The sequence below is a fragment of the Dermochelys coriacea genome, chromosome 1 (genome assembly GCF_009764565.3).
Source record: "Dermochelys coriacea isolate rDerCor1 chromosome 1, rDerCor1.pri.v4, whole genome shotgun sequence".
NCBI lineage: Eukaryota > Metazoa > Chordata > Testudines > Dermochelyidae > Dermochelys > Dermochelys coriacea.
The window spans coordinates 36,429,057-36,447,560 of NC_050068.2; the positions used below are offsets into that span (position 1 = coordinate 36,429,057).

The following is an 18,504-nucleotide window of genomic DNA, read 5'->3' on the forward strand; positions in this document are numbered from 1 at the left end:
TCACAAGTCTTGCAGTCTAACCTGTTGGGGGTTCTTTGGGTGGGTGGGGGGAGGAGTGAAATTAGCTAAAAATTCTAATTTGAGTGGTGTTAAGCCCTCTGAGCCTCACTGACCAACAAATAACTTCAAAAGTTAACTGTAAGAACAAAGTTTGCAAGTGTTATGTCTTTGAATATTGTTCTTTATAGCTAGTTCATGTGCACCTCAGAAAAGCCGATACTACTGGTAAGAGTAAAGTAATACTGCTTACTACGTGCAAGACTTCAGAGGAAGAATAGTATGGGTTAAGGATTTCTACTTAACCTCAGTCCAAGCCTGCCTCTTTCTCTATGGTAACATTAATACTGGAAAATGATACCTATTTTACACAAAGCCTTCAACTTCTTTAGCTAATGGAAACATTAATGGGCAATATCAAGTCATTGGTGCAAGAAACGTGTAGCATTTTTCAAAGATGGAAAATTTCATTACTCACTTAAAACATCTTCCAAAAAAAGAAAATTCAGCTATGCCATTTCATGTTTTATATTTCTGAAAACAGACCTGATAATTTAGCATTACCACAGTCCTCTGAAGTTGTAAAGCAGAGCAAATATGAAAGTGAACTGAATACCAGTATAGGACTGGTAAAGGGCTGGTTGGTACACAAAATCGATAGACAAACTTCTGGATAAAAACCAAAATATTTATTCAAGCCTTAAATGCTATGCAGTATTAAGTTAGTGGATAGGTTTAATATAAACATCTACTGCATAATATTTGGTTCCTTAGGAATCCTTGGATGCTATTTGAAACACTGCCATGTCACCATACAGATCTTACAAGAAAACTATTACATTATTCAGTAACATATCAACAAGTTGAGAACAAAGGAAACACACCACTGCCCATGAAGAAAATTCTGCAGAACAAGTTAGACCTTACACCATTTGGCATAGGGATTAGGACTAGTGATCACAAGAGTTGTTTTATTAATTTGTATATATACCAATTCCTATCAAAGTGCAGGATGCATACATAGGAGCTTTGTCCTGCCACCTTCTGTTAATCACTATGTTGAACTACCCTACTAGATACCACCACGATCTACCTTCATTTTGAACTAAAGGTGAAGCTAAAAGCCTTTTAAGTAGAACAAACAGGAAGCTATCCTCTTGACAATGCAAAATAGGGTTGAAAGAATCATTTTTCCCATTAGAGTATTTTCGATTCTTAGTCTCACATCATCATCAACTCAGACCCCCCACCAAAAAGTAAAATTACAGTGGAAGACCGAGGAGAGAGTGAGTGCCCTGTTCACTGATTGGCAATACTGTTAAGGATTTCTAACAATCTCTAAAAACTCACTACCTACGCAAGTGAAATATTTCACTCAAGCTGTCATTCAACGTTCCTCTTTTCCTTTTGGTAGGCCCTAAATCACACACGCTACCTTTTTGAGATTTTTTTTCACCTAACAACAATTGTGTTCGAGTCCTATAACTACATAGCATTTACTAAATTAGCTAAGGTATTTGGATTTCAGTGAGCAAAACTTCCATTTCAATCCAACATAATGCAGGAATGTTGCACTGCTGATCTCCAAATGATATGCATGGATACAGAACTGAGCCATTTGAACCAAACCCCTTTTCATTGTTGAGAAAAACTACATATAGTCTGGCTATTAAAATTTTGAATATTTAAAACTTCACTATTTTATAAATAATTTTTGCACTTCAAAAGATACCACCGTGGCTAGCAAGATCTGCATTTGGCTAAACTGGTAACTGCTGTTTAAGATTCTGTAAAATTCTGAGGCAACTTTATTGGAAGATAGTACACCTTTTTTGTGGGAGGGGGAAGCAGGGGAGGGAGGGAAGAGACAACATGTGTTTGTGCCTATTACTCTCTCAGGGTATCTTTCATCATCCATGCAGTTTTAAAAAGTAAAAAAGCATTTGACAGAACATGGTGTGGAGAGGTAGGAGAGAACTCTACTACAAACAAATTAACAGTCTGATTTGAGAACCCCCAATACCTGTTGTAAAAGATGATCCAAATGCTTAATTTCCTAGTTCTTCTCTCAACTGCCTTGTTTAAAATCAGCAGTGCTGCAAGGCTTAGAAATGCTGAGCTACAGAATCACTGCCCTCAAATTCACAAAATGACGAAGCAATTTAGATGGTAAGTAAAGATCTCTGCAGAACATAAACATCTGGTGTTATAGGAAACAAACTAAGAACATTTGGTTGTTTACAACTTCTCACAATACATTTGTACAATACTTACATTATCCAAACAAGTCTACCTGTACAGTTTTGTAAATAAATGGCTCTACAACAAAAATAAAATATACCAACTTAGAATTCTATTTACAAACTAGCAACCTGCTTCAGAAACAGCATGATTTTGCTATAAAGTGAAACTTCAGTGCACTGAAAGTGCAGCTCACCCTTTACAAAGCGACACCTTGTTTTAAATAGTCATAGTTCAACTACTTTATTCATCATAATGCAAAGATAACAAGAACTTGTCCACATCCATTCCAGCTGGAAAACAATGTGGCAGCTTCTTTTTCTGTTGGGAGAAGGAAAGGCTCACGTTAAATCCTAAAATCATGGAGGTGAAAGTTTGAAAATTTCTTATTTTTGCTTCATGCTTCCCCATTCACATGCTGAAGAGGTAAATACAAGGCACTTATTCAGAAAGTGCCACATCCTTATATTAAATTATTGTATACATGTATTTTAATTGAGCAGTGTAGTAGTGACCATGCACAGTGTGATTCAGGGATTGTGGGAGTAGATTGGGTTGCATTTTCAACCCCTTATTTGCTTGTTCTGTGGCCTTGGACAAGTCCCTTGGTTTCTGCCTTAAGTTTCCCAATCTATAAAATATGGACCATGCTTACGCACCTTTGTAAACCACTTTGAGACCTCTGGATGAAAAATATTATAGGACAAGTATTAGGAATTACAAAAGCTACAGAATGTATCTTGTCCCATCACAGTTTACATGGACTGCTTTAACACTTGATCTAGAGTAATGCCTTTGAAATTCACCATTGGCTTAAACTCCCAAGTTTTATTAAAGATAATATTTCAAATGTAGCAAAGAGACAAAGTATGTCCGCTCCTGGGTCTATCATTGCACCGAGGCTGTGGGAAAGGGATTGCATTCCAGATCTCTCTTTTTATGATGAGTACGTTTTTAACAGGCTAATTTGACCTTCATACACAGTTGCCAACAAAGTTACTGGGAGTTGCTCCTATGTATATAAGGTAGTCTGAATCCTAAGAAATATTTTGTTAGTTCTGATGAGGAAAAGTGGGCTCAAGGAGCTAAGGAATTCATTTAGTGGGTGTTGGGCTCACAGCTCTGTACCATCCAATGCTAGATACATATTGGGGCTAAAAAAAATTTATTAATGTTTTTAAAATGAATTTAGGTACTTGCCTTTATTTTCTTCTTTTTCACTGGTGTTGTAGAGCTCTGAAGTTCCTTTTTACTAGCAGAACGGGAGTTTCTCTCACATTCATTCAAGTCCTCCAGTTTCCTTTTTTTTGCTGTGCTTCTCACTGACCTGAATTGTTGTTTGTTGTCTTTCAGGGGAGTCATAGTATTAGTCCTTGCAATAGCAGCCCTTGATAGAATCATCAATGTGTGGGCAGCCATACTGACACTGTTTTCACTACCTGTTTCACTAGCCGGGCTGCAGGCAGGCAAGTCTGGAGTAGCAGGAGGGACCATTATTCTAGGGGTTGTACTGTCTTCAATGTAACGTCTACAAGTTGGTGTCCTTACACTGTCTGAGATATCCTCTGTTTGCGTATCCCCAACTCCTGATGGTGTACGGGGTACTGGTAAATCCCCATTTTCAACCACTTTGCTAGCAGGGCTGTGCCACTGAATGCCATGTAGCATCTCCACAGCTTGTTTAGTTAATGGACTTGCCAAACTAAGGCTATGGTTGGAAGGTTTTGTTTGGTCTCTTTTTGGCTCCTTTGAAGATAGGGCAACAGATCCTGAAGTTTTGCTATTCACATTCGACAGTGATCCTTGTTTTTTGTTCTGTTCCTGCACTAAAGCAACGTTTTTTTCATTCCAAAGGCCGACATTCTTTTGGCCATTTGACAGTTTTGCAGCATCCTGGTTCTTTTGTTTTTCATCAACATCCCTTCTTAATTCGTTCTCTTTATTCGCTGTTGTCTTGTGAAAGGGATCTAATGTGAGTCCTGCAGCCACAGGCCTTCTCTCAGGCTGGGCTTCTTTCACAGCTGCATTTCTACTACCACCAATCTCAGCCTTACATAGAATTCTAGGCAAAGTTTTATCCTTCTCTCTTTTGTTGGACTGTGTTTTAACAGAGGCAGATGCAGTATTTGGAGGATTTTCATTCCTTTCTTTTTGTAATGAGTTCTTAGTATTTTGAACTTGAGTATTTCCTCCTGGAGTAGATAAAGCGCTATCAAAGCAAAGAACTCTCCTGTGGCTTTCATTCTGTTTGGAATTTGAATTCGTGGTCTCTGCCGGTACAGTAAGTGAACTTTCTTCCAATTTCCTTCCCAGGTCTGCACAGGCATTCCTGTCTGAATTTCCAGTCCTGACAAATGTGATAGAAATATTTCAGTAACATAATTTTGATTTATATTATGCAAGTTTTTCAATCTATTTTCTGTCCTTTTAAAGCTATTTCTCAGTGTTGTAAATATAGCTTAAAATTTGCTCAGATTGCAAATGAAAATGTGTATTTGGGTGAGAGCACATATGAACCCTCTAAGGGCTGTGTCCAGTAGCATGTCCTTTATGTTTTACTATAGGAACACTGAAATGACTGGATAAGGAAAAGAAGAGCATGAGTAATCAATAGGCTGATGAATCCAACAGAGAAAAACTCGGTGGATCATTGTAGTTCTTTTGTCATTTCAGTTCAATTTAAGATGAAGTACAGGAAACACTGTGGAAACTCCCACTCTTCCTTTCAGGAACGGCAACACACTGCCCCCTTCACAGAGGGTTGAATACTCCAAAACAAGGGGGTCTCAAATCTTGCCTCTGTGTTTCTCCATCAGATACAGAAGAAAGCACCCACCACTTTACATGTACAATAATAGAAGTATATACATTGGTATATATGGATTTCATTGTAATCTTTTATTTACATCAAACTTTCTATGAAATAGAAAATTTAACTTACTCCATTTCCATTAGGTTTTCCTCCATCCTTTCCAATGTGTTTTAACTGTCTAATTTTTCTCTTCATTCAGTACTTTAGAAGAACACCAGAGCCTTGCTAGAACGCGAGATTTGGGATCCATGCGCAGTACCGCGTTATAGCAGGGACCGCGTTAAAATGAATTGCAATTAAAGTAATTCAATTTGGGATCCATGGCTGCGACCACATTATATGCGAATTCACACTATATACACGCGCATTCTAGCGAGGGTCCGGTGTAATTTTAGTCTGAGTACTCTTCACTTCCAAGACTTTTTTTTCTTCTGATTCTACTCTCAATGTATTGCCCTTCTAATTTCCTTCTTTACTCCCGCCCTCTTTTCCATGTAGTCTTTTCAAACTCCTCCCTGCAAGAGTAGCAATAGGGAAGGCTAATCGGGCTGGACTTGATTTAAATCATCAGCTTTTCCATTTATACTTCTTTTGAAAATAACTGAAAGGGGCATTCTCTCCTTGGCTGAAATAACCATTAAAACATCTTGATTTACAACTAAAGAGAGCCTTTACCATAGATTGGGTACATCTTTTTGCTACCTAGGAAGGTACACTGTAACTACATACATTTATCTAAGCAATTACACAGCTTAATATTTTCATACTCTTATTAATTATACATTTTAGTATGTTAAAAAATGATGAGTGAGGCTGCTTGTTTACTAAATTAACTTTTTGTACATGATTTGTGTCAAGCTGCATTAAGACGGTAACTAGAATTTAAACACACAAAACAGCATAAAAATTTATTTTTATTAAACAAAACCATCTTAAATGTTTTGATAAGACAGGTTTATGTATCCAAAACATGTTTCACATTTACAACTAAATGATTTCTTAAATAGAGAGATTAACTATAGTCAGTGAATTAAACTGATTTCAGGTCAGCCTGGGAAAATTTTCAAATAAGTTCCCATCACTGTCACTTAGACATAAGAATGGCCATAGTGGGTCAGACCAAAGGTCCATCCTGTCTACCGACAGTGGCCAATGCCAGGTGCCCCAGAGGGAGTGAACCTAACAGGTAATGATCAAGTGATCTCTTCCAGCCATCCACCTCCACACTCTGACAAACAGGCTAGGGACACCATTCCTTACCCATCCTGGCTAATAGCCATTAATGGACTTAACCTCCATGAATTTATCTAGTTCTCTTTTAAACCCTGTTATAGTCCTAGCCTTCACAATCTCCTCAGGAAAGGAGTTCCACACATTGACTGTGCACTGTGTGAAGAAGAACTTCCTTTTATTTGTTTTAAACCTGCTGCCCATTAATTTCATTTGGTGGCCCCTAGTTCTTATACTATGGGAACAAATTCAGAGTCTCGCCTAAATCTCTTGAAAAGGAGACAGCCTCCTAAATTACTTAGGCTGACCTATTGTGGCATATTTATAAAGCTTGATTTCAAAAGTTATATGTTTTACCTTGATTTTTTTCTTTGTATAGAAAAGCAGCCTTTAACTAAAAACTTTTAACACAGGCTCATGGATTCAGCATATTTATTTGTTATTTAAAATATAATAATAAAGTTAGCCTTAACATATTTGTATGAAATTCACATTTCTTTTTAAACAGGTGTATTTTTAATATGAAAAAAAAATTGATTTTTGTTTGAAAAATTATTTAAATTTAATTTGTATCCATCCTGCTGCTAATATTGAACTCTGGTCCTCTTCTCCCCTACCTGACTAAAATACAGAGGAACATTCCTGATCCTAGCATCTAGTATAATTATGAATTGACACCAGTTATCCTAACAAATAGAAAATTAAAACCTTCTCCTCCAAGACCAGCCTAACATTCCTTCCCCTCATCCTTTAACATCTCAGTATAGTCTGGAAAATCAATTCTATGTTTAAAACCCTCCAATAAATGCATCTGGCACTCTCTCCTACCTCAGACTTTTTTAAAATCTGAACATTTTCTTTGAAAAATCAGGATAGCAAAAACTAGCAGAGAAACAAATAGTAACACTAACCCAGTAATTTTAAAACTTTTCTTCTGGGGACCCAGTTGAAGAAAATTGTTGATGCCCGTGACCCAACGGAGCTGGGGATGAGGAGTTCAGACTCTAGGCTGGGAGGGTGCTCTGAGGTGGGGCCAGGGATGAGCGGTTTGGGGTGCAGGAAGGGGTTTCAGGTTTGGGAGGGGCTCAGGGCTGGGGTGTGGGGTTGGGGCACTGGGTTGGGGCACAGACTTACCTCCGGCGGCTCCCGGTCAGCAGCACGTCGGGGTGCAGAGGCAGGCTTCCCGCCTGTCCTGGCACTGCAGACCGTGCTGCACCCCAGAAGCAGCCAGCAGCAGTTCCGGCTCCTAGGCAGCACACAAGTGGCTTCATGCAACTCTCGCCTGCAGGCACTGTCCCCTGTGGACCCCCTGCCTAGAAGCCGGACCCGCGGCTGGCTGCTTCTGGGACACAGCACAGTGTCGGAACAGGTAGGGACTAGCCTGCTTTAGCTGGGCAGCACCGCCAACTGTACTTTTAACTTCTCGGTCAGTGGTGCTGACCAGAGCAAGGCGACCCAGTGCCTGACATGCCGCGGCTCAGTACTGGGTCGCGACCCATGGTTTGAAAAACAGTGCCCTAGCTCAGGGGTGGCCCACCTGTGGCTCTTCAGAAGTTAATATGCGGCTCCTTGTATAGGCACTGACTCCAGGGCTGGAGCTACAGACACCAACTTTTCAATGTGCCAGGGCATGCTCACTGCTCAACCCCTGGCTCTGCCACATGCCCTGCCCCCACTCCACCCCTTCCCGCCCCCTCCCCTGAGCCTGCTATGCCCTCGCTTCTCTCTGCCCCCTAGAGCCTCCTGCATGCCTCGAAACAGCTGTTTGGGAGGCGTGGGGAGCTGATGGGGGGCTGCTGATAGATTACTGTGGCTCTTTGGCAATGTACATTGGTAAATTCTGGCTTCTTCTCAGGCTCAGGTTGGCCACCCCTGCCCTAACCTTTGGCTATCATCGATTGGCATGCAACCCTCTGTATCTGGGATCAAGGCTCTAGTTTAAAAATAAAAAATGTCAAGAGTTGGTAGGTACAAGAAAGGAGGAAAAGAACTACAAATAGTTAATTCACGAGTGTTTGTGAAGTTTCTTTCCCAAAAGAAGTTACGAAGGAATCTGCAGAAGTTGAAACAAAGCAAGACTGAAGAAGTATTTGTGCTAACCTTTGTACTCGAGAACTTGGATGGTTCACAGGCTTTGCTGTACAGGTTACCAGCTTTCCTGAAATGGTGAGGTGTAACAGTTAATAAATTGAAAATATCCAAACTAACCTTCTTAGAGCTGGTACCATAGGAATATCCCACGTGTTCACACCACTTCACAAGTTAAAAAAAATCAAAAGAGCAACTTGGTGATAACAGCTCCATAGTATGTTTTATAGTTTTAATAGTTACTGGATTATGAAAATATCTGAAACTGAAAAATAGCACAGGTCGATCAATTAAGTGCCAACATACAGCTCCCAGTATACCATTTTAGTTAAAACAACTTGGATGTATAAATGTAAAATGTACAGGATGGGGCAGGGAAAAAATTAAATTACCTCCAACTATCTTGTTAAAATTTGCCATTTAAAGAAGCAATCCTTCGTAATGCAGGGAGAGAATTTATCCACATGTTTAAATATATAATTATACGTAAAATGGGGGAAGGGGATTGCACTGGTACATTACATTTTTACAGTGTACGTCTGACTATTGCTATTTAATAAAAACTGATAGCGTTACTCCCGGGGAAATTCTGCAGACTGTGTGCCCGCAGAAAATGGCAGGGAAGCTGCGTGGGCAGGGGGACGACCATGGGTGCAGTTTTTGGGTGGGGGGACTGCCCTCCCAAACAGAGGCAAGACATGGCGGGGCACACAGGGTTATGCGCCACTGAGCCCAGAGCTGCCCAGCTGAAGGAGACTGCGTCCTCCTGGGTCCTAGTGCCAGTTGTGCTTCGCTGCTGTGTACTGGGAGCCTTCCTGTTTTCTGTGCAACAGTGAGAGCCCGCGGTGGGGCTGGGTAAGGGGGCACGGGGGGAAGAGGCAGTGGAGAAGGAACAGAGGGTGGAATGTGGGAATGAGGCATAGGTGCTGGAACTGGGGGTGCTACCGCATCCCCAGCTTGAAGTGGTTTCCATTATATACAGAGTTTACAGTTTGGTTCAATGGCTCTCAGAACCCCCACTATACAAATTGTTCCAGCACCCCTGAAGTGAGGGGAAGGGGGTGAGATGGGGAGAAAAGGGGATAGGGGAATTACAGGGGGAAGGGGGAGCGTGGCATGTGGCATTCCCTCAGCAGCAGCTTGGGCTCCCCCGTTAAGCAGGCCCATCGAAACCTCACCCTGATAAGCCCGACCCCCCCCGATGATCCCCCTCACACCCAGACCCTCCCAGCTGAGCCCTAATACCTTCACCTGGATCCCCTGCAGACTCCCATTGCCCCTGCATCTGGAACCTCCCCCCTCCCCGCAAAAAAAGCCCCTGTGCATTCAGATCTCCCACTGAGCTGCCTGCACCCAGACTGCCCCACACAGAAACCTCTCACCCCGCACTAAGCCTCTCCACACTTGGATCCTGCTGGGCTGAGCCTGCCTGCCCACCCACACCTGGTGCATCTGGCACAGAGGGGCAGGGCCGCAGGGTGTTCATGGGGCAGGCCTGGCCCCTGCACTGTGTCAGGGTCAGGTGCAGCCTCACTGTCGAGTCCCTGTAAGGGGGAGGTGGGGGTTTCAGGGTGATCTCCCATCTGAATGCAGCCAGTGCCCTGTGCTCCCCACTACCATGCTAGAGCCACATGTTATTGACAAATAAAATTTGCAGAATTTTCAAATATGCGCATAATTTTTAATTTTTTGATGCAGAATTCCCTCAGGAGTACAGTGTGCTCAGAGCTGTTGGCTGTTCTGCTTTACCTTTTCTATTTCAATGTGGTTTTGATCAGATCAATATTTATGGCAAGAATAAATTGGTTTTATAAAATAATTCAAATTACAACTGTAAATGCAATCAAACAGGCATAAAACATGAAGCAATCAATTCACTCTTCAGAGGAGTTATTTTGGCCACAGGTGGGTTCCTCTCTCCTCCCCCGCAACCACATATGCGACAGAAACATACTGAATGGCTACAATAAAAAGCTGGAAAAAACAACCCACGCTTGACTTTGAGCCTACAAAGATTTTGTAAGGCTGGCAGTTTTTTATTTGTGAACTGAGCATATCTGATAGGCAGTCATAAGACAACAAACATGAACTCCCTCTTTGAAAGTTGATTTTCACAGAACACCACTTTACAAATTTCACATAGTCAAATTAAATGGCTCTAGAAATTCCAATTTTTTTGAGCCCTATACAGCTCAAGTAGTTTAAGCACTGTACCTGTATTTGACTTGTTTCTTGCTCCGGCGGTCTTCTGAGATTTGGGAGGGATGAGTATTTTAGGAATACTTCTGTTGCACATAGGATTTGCTATAGGCATGTGTAGAACCTTCAAAGAATCAAAGTATCACATTAGGGCTTGTTTGAAAATTTAATTTTGAGAACATGAAGATTTATTAGTAACACTTTACCTGGTGGGGAGGTGCTGAGAAAGTATTTCCACTTTGTCCCACTACTGATACGGGGATCATCCCCACCATTCCTGGTAGAACAGGCTGCACTGGAGATGCAATTATAATGGCAGAACCTAAAAAAATAATTATTTTTATAGAATAAACATTACAATATTTCAGTCACAACAGAACAAATGGCTCCTGAAATTGGTCTTTCCCCTGCATAGTTTTGTAAAACCCAAATGGGGAAGACGCTATTTCACAGCCAAGCTAGGAATGTTTACTATGCATTATAGATACTAGGCTATGAAGCTTCTGTCTGCCTGATGTGCAAGAGACATAATATCGGAAAATTACTTTAGCAGACTAACTGTAAAATAAAGACTATGTAGAGCAGTTTCCTCTTCAGTTGAGTGACTGCACATACGATACAAAATTTGAATGGAGAAAAACATGCAGGTTTTGAATAGGGCAAAACCACAGACTATACACAGTTCAAAAAACAAAAACACTAGTTAAACAGATGAACAGCACCCTGAAATTCTGCAAACTGGAGATATTTTTACACTTACCTCTGTCCACACAGAAATAGCTGCAGACCAGTGAAGGGATGACCATGAGTTACATTTACATTTTTGCAAATGTATCTATCTAAATGTATGTTGATGGTAGCAAGTTAGTTTTAGATTTTATTATCTAGACAGGATTTACTTTATTGTTATTATTTGACATTTTAAAAATATTTTCTAAAAACATTGTACTACTTTAACTGTACAGGTATAAATATAGATCGCCTTTATCCTGGTATAACTGCACTCACACTAAGGCTTTTATTGGTATAACTATTTTGGTTAAAGTATCACACCCGTAAGCAAAATAACTGTACTGGTACAACTTCTGAGTGTAGACTTTAAAGAAAACATTATTGAAATATGGCAGTCACTTGAGAAGGGAAAAAACTACTATGATATAACTAGCCAGTCATTCAGTCTAAGACAAGTACCAACACCATGCAGGAAAATAGTTAAAAAAACAGGAGTCTTGCAAAAGGACAACTAAGAGATTTACAAATAACTTATTATTAAAAGATGTATCTTCTGATTTGCTGCTGGATAAATCAATCAGAAGCATATATGACCCTCTTTTTTCTATTTGAATTAAATGTGTCCTTTCTATTTCAGCCCATTTGTTTTATATTTAGTATTCAGAATTAATCGTTCTCACCTTTCTATTGGAGAGGGAGTATTGATAATAATCTGGGATATTTAGAGAAGTGTTTTGAAAGGTTGATAATCCGACATTTGAAAATTGTGCCTAGTGAGGTAGACAGTGCCACTGTTTTATCTTGGGATGTTTTAAGGAAAAGTTAACTAATCCTTCTGGCCTGAAAAAACCAAAAGATCCCTTTCCAGCATTATCATTTCTATAATTATGTGACATTTGCCCTGAAAGGTCAGTCCAACTTTTCAAAGCAGTATACACTGTAGCTGGAAGTAAATGAAATAATAAATACACAAATATACTTACAAGTTATTTAAATGCCTAGTTAGTTTGAAGTGGTAGATAAACTGATTCTTAGATACCACTTTACTTTTAATACATTTACAAGGACAAATGAAAAAGTAAACACTATGTACATATTCAGTGAATGCTTTTAACCAAGTTACCTTGTGAAAAGTTTGGAGATACAGTCTGATTCACTGTAAACATGTTTGATCTAGGAGGAGTCTGTAACTGTTGTGTTGCTGGAGCTTGGGCAGCAAGTGGCACAGAATTGCCAGGCAACACAACTACATTAGATGGAGTTACAGTAGTGCCTAATGTGGTTGGATCAGTCACACAGGTGGCTATATAAAGGTTATTTGAATTGCCAAAGGCTGTGCTCGTTGCCGGCATCAACTGTATAAATCCCCCATCCTTGGAAAGATTAGTTGCACTAGCAACTGAAAAAACAGTGCAATCTTCATTCTGCATATTAGCTGTGGACACAACAGGGTCTTTAGGTCTGAGCACATGAAGATTCTGCTCGGCCGAAGCTGAGTCCCCAGCTCTTTCAGTCTCTTCTGAAGTTACACATTTGGACAGCCCCGTAGTTTTGGCTGGAGAAGATAGTATTATAGTTGGCAAATTTTCTCCAGTGATGCTGGAAACTGCATTGTTTAACTCAGTGTCAGATGAAATAAATGGGTCATCACTGATGATGATTTTGAGTGACAGTATACTAGAAGGATCTACATCCATAGGCTGACTGCTAGAAGAAACACCACCAATACTTTTGAACTCAGTGCTAGTCTCTTCTGTCAAGCATGCAGTTTCTAGTGGAGGGGTATGACATGCTTCAGATACAGTAGGGTTACTTTCAGTGGATACTACAGAAATTTCTGTACATCCATCATCACCTGAAGAGAAAAATATAGTCTCAGCATCTCTTTCTGTAGATGATGAAGGTTCTTGCATTTCCACTTGTGTTCTCTCAGAGTCTGATGACCCTGAGTGGAGACTTAAATCTTTTGTAGAAGGCTTATCAAGTGTATACTGATCACCTGAATGAGGTTTGTTGGAAGTATCTACAACTTCAAGCTGCAACTCTGTTCTCGTTGGATCTGATATATTTACAGATCTTTCAACACAATCCAACACCATTTTATCCAGGTCTTGACAGTTAGAATGGTGATTAGAATTTTGTTGTAAAGCAACAGGCAACATGGGTGTTTCTTTTGTTCTATCCTTTTCATTTTCACTTGAATCTCCTGATTGACTACACTTGGATGAATTACTTTTTTTTAGCATCACACTGTGATCAGGGCTCTTGTGAGAGGGACTTATATTTGTTTTTTCAGATAACGAAGTATCTGGTGATAAATGACACTCACTTGTTCCAGGATATGTTCTATTTTCAATAGTTATAGTATCTTCATCAAGTGAAGCCAAGGAACTCTGTGGAATATCAGAATGATCATACTCCAAACTGGGTGTAATTTGACCATTATGATTTAGTGTGTCTTTTTCAGTTTCCATAGCTGTTTGACTTTGGGATACTAATTCAGCTGACTCTTCATTACTGTAAGATTCCACAAAATGTTCATTTTGTTCAGTACCAGAATTCTGTCTTTGATTAGAGTCAGTCAAATCAGGCACAGATTCAAAGGCAATTTCAAGCTCACCAATTTGTTCATCAGTTACTGTTTTAAGGTTATTAGTTTGTTTCTTCTGTTTTCCGCTTCCATGGGACTGTTCACAAGTTACACTTTTCTTAGTGATATCATCATCGCTGTTCTTTGAGGTACATGATGCTTCTTCTGAATGATAATCTGTACAGGACCGAGCCTCTCTGGAATGATCACCTGCAAAATAGCAGTTGGGTTGTTTCAATATTTCTATAAATTTTATTATTTCAGCAAATTATTCTCTTACAAGGTGTTAACTGTCCATTAGTCACTGCAATGACAAATGGTTTCATAAGTCACATACTGAATGCAATATTTCCAGCATAATTCTTGGGCAGCAAAAACAATGACTTCTAGTTTTCAGTATTTATTTTGAAATTGACCCCAACTTTCTGGGCATTTTTTCCCTACGTTCCTTCATCTGCCATGCAATGTACTTTCCCCTCTCTCCCAATTTTAAAACTAATTAGAAGTTATATGAAACAGAAAGTTGGAGTGCAGAGGTCAGGAAGTCAAATGTTTAGTTTATATAAATATTTTATTTAATTCCTTGGTTATAAGTATCTGGCTCACAGCCCCATCCCCCAGGCAAATTTAATCCCTTTTGTTGCTTGTCCTTCACAGTATCTTGTATGTTACCTGGTAGCACTCCACTGAATGGAAGATGTATATGATGCATTCAGCAGCAGGTTAATGCTACTTAGAATATCTGATAGCAGTTAGGGCATTCAATATCAGTTTAAACCCACACAGAAACTATGCTATCCATTTTAAACAAATTTCTATTAAAAATTACTGGTGATCACTTACCTGTATCAGGAAGTAACCTGACCTTGTAAGCTGCAAAGTTGATTTTTACTAAGTTAATTGTTTGTTTTAAAACTAAGACTGAATAACTCAAAGGTACAATCATTTCCTTCCATCTCTCTTATTTTTGTTGTCAGTACCCCAATCACGCTGATTTAGATGCCAAGTCTATTAACACGACAGGTCTGCAGCTGGAGTTATAAGAGTGACAAAGTCTCTACATCCCTAGAGAAATATACCAAGTGGTATTTCAGGGCATCGCTAGATGAAACCTTAGTAAATACGTTACTAAACCAGAACACTACAGAATGGGGGAAAAGATTGCCACGGCTAGATATTATACAGCAGTTTCTACTATAGAACTAAGATGCTCACATAAAAACTGGGAGCATTTCTGTTTTAGATGAGAAGACAGTTTTGCAAGCACACATATTTCAATTTACAATGCATGGGTGGACCGGTATGCCCATATGAATCCCCAGCTTCAACAAGGCTCTGCATGCGTGCATCAGTCTCCCTATACACTGTAAATTGCAGGACTGAGGGATTATTTATTAAAATATAAAGCCATGAATTGTAGACAATCAACTGTGTAAGTATTTTTGTAATGGAAGAAAACTGATACTGGAACAGATTTTATAGATATGAATACACTTACTAGCTTCTTGTGTTTCTAAAGAACTTTCAATTGTTTCCAGATTATCTTCATCCACCAACATTGTACCTTCTACTCCATTCTGATTGGAAATGGCATGAGGTGCATTTTTATTAGTCTTGTTTTTACCTATTTCAAATTAAAGCAATAAGAAAATGTAAATAGACATTTCTGTCTCAAGTATATAAAATTTTCTGTTTAAGATTAAATGAGCACAGTTTAAATAAAAATTTGCAAATGTTCAGTATACGAGGACACAAAGAAGAACTATTCACAAAAACATTTCCATTTTTACTAAGTGCATTCCTGGAACCGTACTGATCAGACATAAGAAATAAAAGCTCCAGTTGAATAAAAAACAAAATAGCAAGACAAACATGATCTATGTCCTCCTGTCAACTAAAAGCTAAAATGGAGACAAATATGTAATCACTGACACACTACATAAAAATAATATTTACTTGAAATACTTGAAAGCGATCCATACGAAATCCAAAGAGATATTTACATGATGGCTAATCAGATTTGAGGGGAATAACAGTATAAAGTCCACTTCTCCCAATCTGCAAAGGTACTCTCCTGAATCAATTCTGCTTTTCAAGCAAAGTTTTGAACATGTCACCATTCTAGCCCATCCTTCACAGATGTGCAAACACTAACCTACCAGGTTCAAACAGGTCAAAGAGTGCCTGAAAAGCTGGGTCTGACTCTGTCTGTTCCAGGATGTCCTGTATTGCTTCTTCTGACATGTGGATTTCATTCTGAAAAAATGGTAAAGTCACAGAGAATTGATTTACATAGTCATTTACATACTAAATAATGAGTCCAGTAACTCCTCGCTTAACACTGTAGTTATGTTCCTGAAAAATGCTACTTTAAGCAAAATGATGTTAAGCGAATCCAATTTCCCCATAAGAATTTTTTTCACCAGACAAAAGACTACACACACACACACACACACACACACACACACACACAGTGTAAGTTTAAAAAAAAAATTTAATACTGTACACGGCAATGATGATTGTGAAGCTTGATTAAGGTGGTGGAGTCAGAGGGTAGAAGAGGGTAGGATATTTCCTAGGGGATGCCTTACTGCTAAATGATGAACTAGCACTCAGCTGAGCCCTCAAGGATTAACATGTTGTTAATGTAGCCTCACACTCTACAAGGCAGCACAAATGGAGGAAGGAGACACAGCATGGCAGAGAGAGACAGAGAGACACACCGTGTGTGTGAGAGAGAGAGGGAGAGACAGACACACACCATGTATAAGAGAGAGACGCGCATTGCCACTTTAAGTATGCTGAGCCCACTCTAAGTACATTGCCTTTTTAAGTAGATCAGTAAGTTGAGACAGCAGCTGCTGCCAGCAAGCTCCCTGTGTCCCCACCTGCTCTGTGGAGATGGGGTACAAGAGCAGGGGAAGGGGACACCCTGACATTAGCACCCCTCTGTCCCCCCTACTCTGCACAGGAAGCAGAAGGCTCCCAGGAGCAATTCCAAAGCAGAGGGCAGGAGCAGCACAGGGCAGTGGGGGGACGGACAGCTGAACTGCCCTGGCAATTGATAGCCTGATGGGCAGCTGCCACACAGGGAACTTAGGGGAGCTGATGGGGAGCTGCTGGTCCACCCTAGTTCTAAGCCTCCACCAGCTCGCTGCAACAGGCTGTTCTTCCTGCAAGTAGTGGACAAAGCGGGCGGCTGCCAAACTATGTTATAAGGGAGCATTGCGCAACTTTAAACAAGCATGTTCTCTAATTGATCAGCAACGTAACAACGTTAACCGGGACGATGTTAAGTGGGGAGTTACTGTAAAATAAACAAGACAATAGGAAGTCACAAGACTGAAATGAGCTCCTGTGGTTGACCCTGACACCCACACCTTTGAGAGAAGCTCCAGGAGTTGTTGCTCATCACAAAGGGCATGTCTACACTACAAAACTAAGTCAACTTCAGTGTAGTCAACATACGGTTACTGCAGTAATTAAAGCGGTATTTCACATCTACACTATGCTCCTTCTGTTGGCAGTGTGCGTCCTCACCAGGTGTGCTTCCACCTACTTAACTGCGTAGGGCTTGGTTGTGGGGCTCCAGCGGTCTGACAGCTGGCACTCCCTCCCCTCCCCAACCATGAGAGCGGAACAACCATCATCAAGCAACCATCATCGGGGCACTAGAAAAGACAATTGCTACACCATGCCAACCCATATGGGGGGCACCCCAGTGGTGAGTCAACCCTTCTACAATTCTGTTCTGTCCCAGTAACTGAAGAGGAAAATCAGCTGGTAGTGAAGCATAGGATTAGATGAGACTAAATATGCAGGCAGCTGATTGTATGACCTATGCTGTTTTTAATTCCTTTTTCTCTGTTTTGTTCCAACTCTAAATAAAAAGACTGTCATAAGGAGGCTGCTGGTAAATATAACTGGTCACTGGTTCCCAAAGGGAGGGGTCCCTGGGACCCAAAACCCAGGTGACAGGGGGTTGGTATACATAGGGTAGTGTACCCAGCTCCTGGCCTAAGAATGAAAAAATCTGAACATTCCACCTTGAGACAGAGAAGGGCAAGAGGCAGACCACCTGAGGAGAGTGCACTCAGATAAACAAGAAAGGGGACATTTACCCTCATTACCATGACAGTTACTTAACTGACAACTTTGTGGCTTTCATAAGACAAATGTGAAAAAATCACTGACTTCAAAGCAAGGTATTTATGCTAGGTTTTAGCAGGATCCCACTGTGTATGTGTGTCAGCCTGCATTTATACCTAGCAGCTGTGGCTTTACCAGCTCAAACGTGAGAGATTGCAAGTCTACCTGAAGTCCAAAGATTTCATCAATTGAGGTCTCCTGTTCTGCAGGACCACTGTCTGTCTGTTTAGGAATCTGAGCAACACTGCCCTCACTGGAACACAATTAAAAACAGTTAGTATAGCATTCAGAAGTAAAACCAGTACACAAGATCAGGATATTTCATACATAAATTTATTACCTGCCCAAAAATTTGTTAATGTTTTCTGCAAGCTTCTCCTGAAGAGATTTGTTGCTCAGGATTTTCTCTCTGGCATTTTCAATGACCAATTGCTACAAAACAGTTTTAAAGTGGTCAGAATTATTT

General features: G+C 40.3%; 1 protein-coding gene across 2 annotated transcripts in view; it reads right to left on the minus strand.

Moving 5' to 3' along the window:
• Nucleotides 1–667: 667 nt before the first annotated feature.
• Nucleotides 668–18,504, minus strand: part of LOC119846006 (protein NPAT) — a 33,358-nt gene continuing 15,521 nt past the window's right edge. For both annotated transcript variants that reach the window (XM_038379132.2, XM_038379209.2), the window contains exons 9-18: nucleotides 18,379–18,470; nucleotides 18,204–18,291; nucleotides 16,049–16,145; nucleotides 15,388–15,513; nucleotides 12,423–14,099; nucleotides 10,774–10,889; nucleotides 10,583–10,691; nucleotides 8,381–8,438; nucleotides 3,439–4,585; nucleotides 668–2,559 (exon numbers count right to left, since the gene is read on the minus strand). In XM_038379132.2, the coding sequence (XP_038235060.2) occupies nucleotides 2,482–2,559; nucleotides 3,439–4,585; nucleotides 8,381–8,438; nucleotides 10,583–10,691; nucleotides 10,774–10,889; nucleotides 12,423–14,099; nucleotides 15,388–15,513; nucleotides 16,049–16,145; nucleotides 18,204–18,291; nucleotides 18,379–18,470 (3,588 nt within the window). In that variant the 3' untranslated portion in view covers nucleotides 668–2,481. The remainder of the gene's footprint in view (nucleotides 2,560–3,438; nucleotides 4,586–8,380; nucleotides 8,439–10,582; nucleotides 10,692–10,773; nucleotides 10,890–12,422; nucleotides 14,100–15,387; nucleotides 15,514–16,048; nucleotides 16,146–18,203; nucleotides 18,292–18,378; nucleotides 18,471–18,504) is intronic.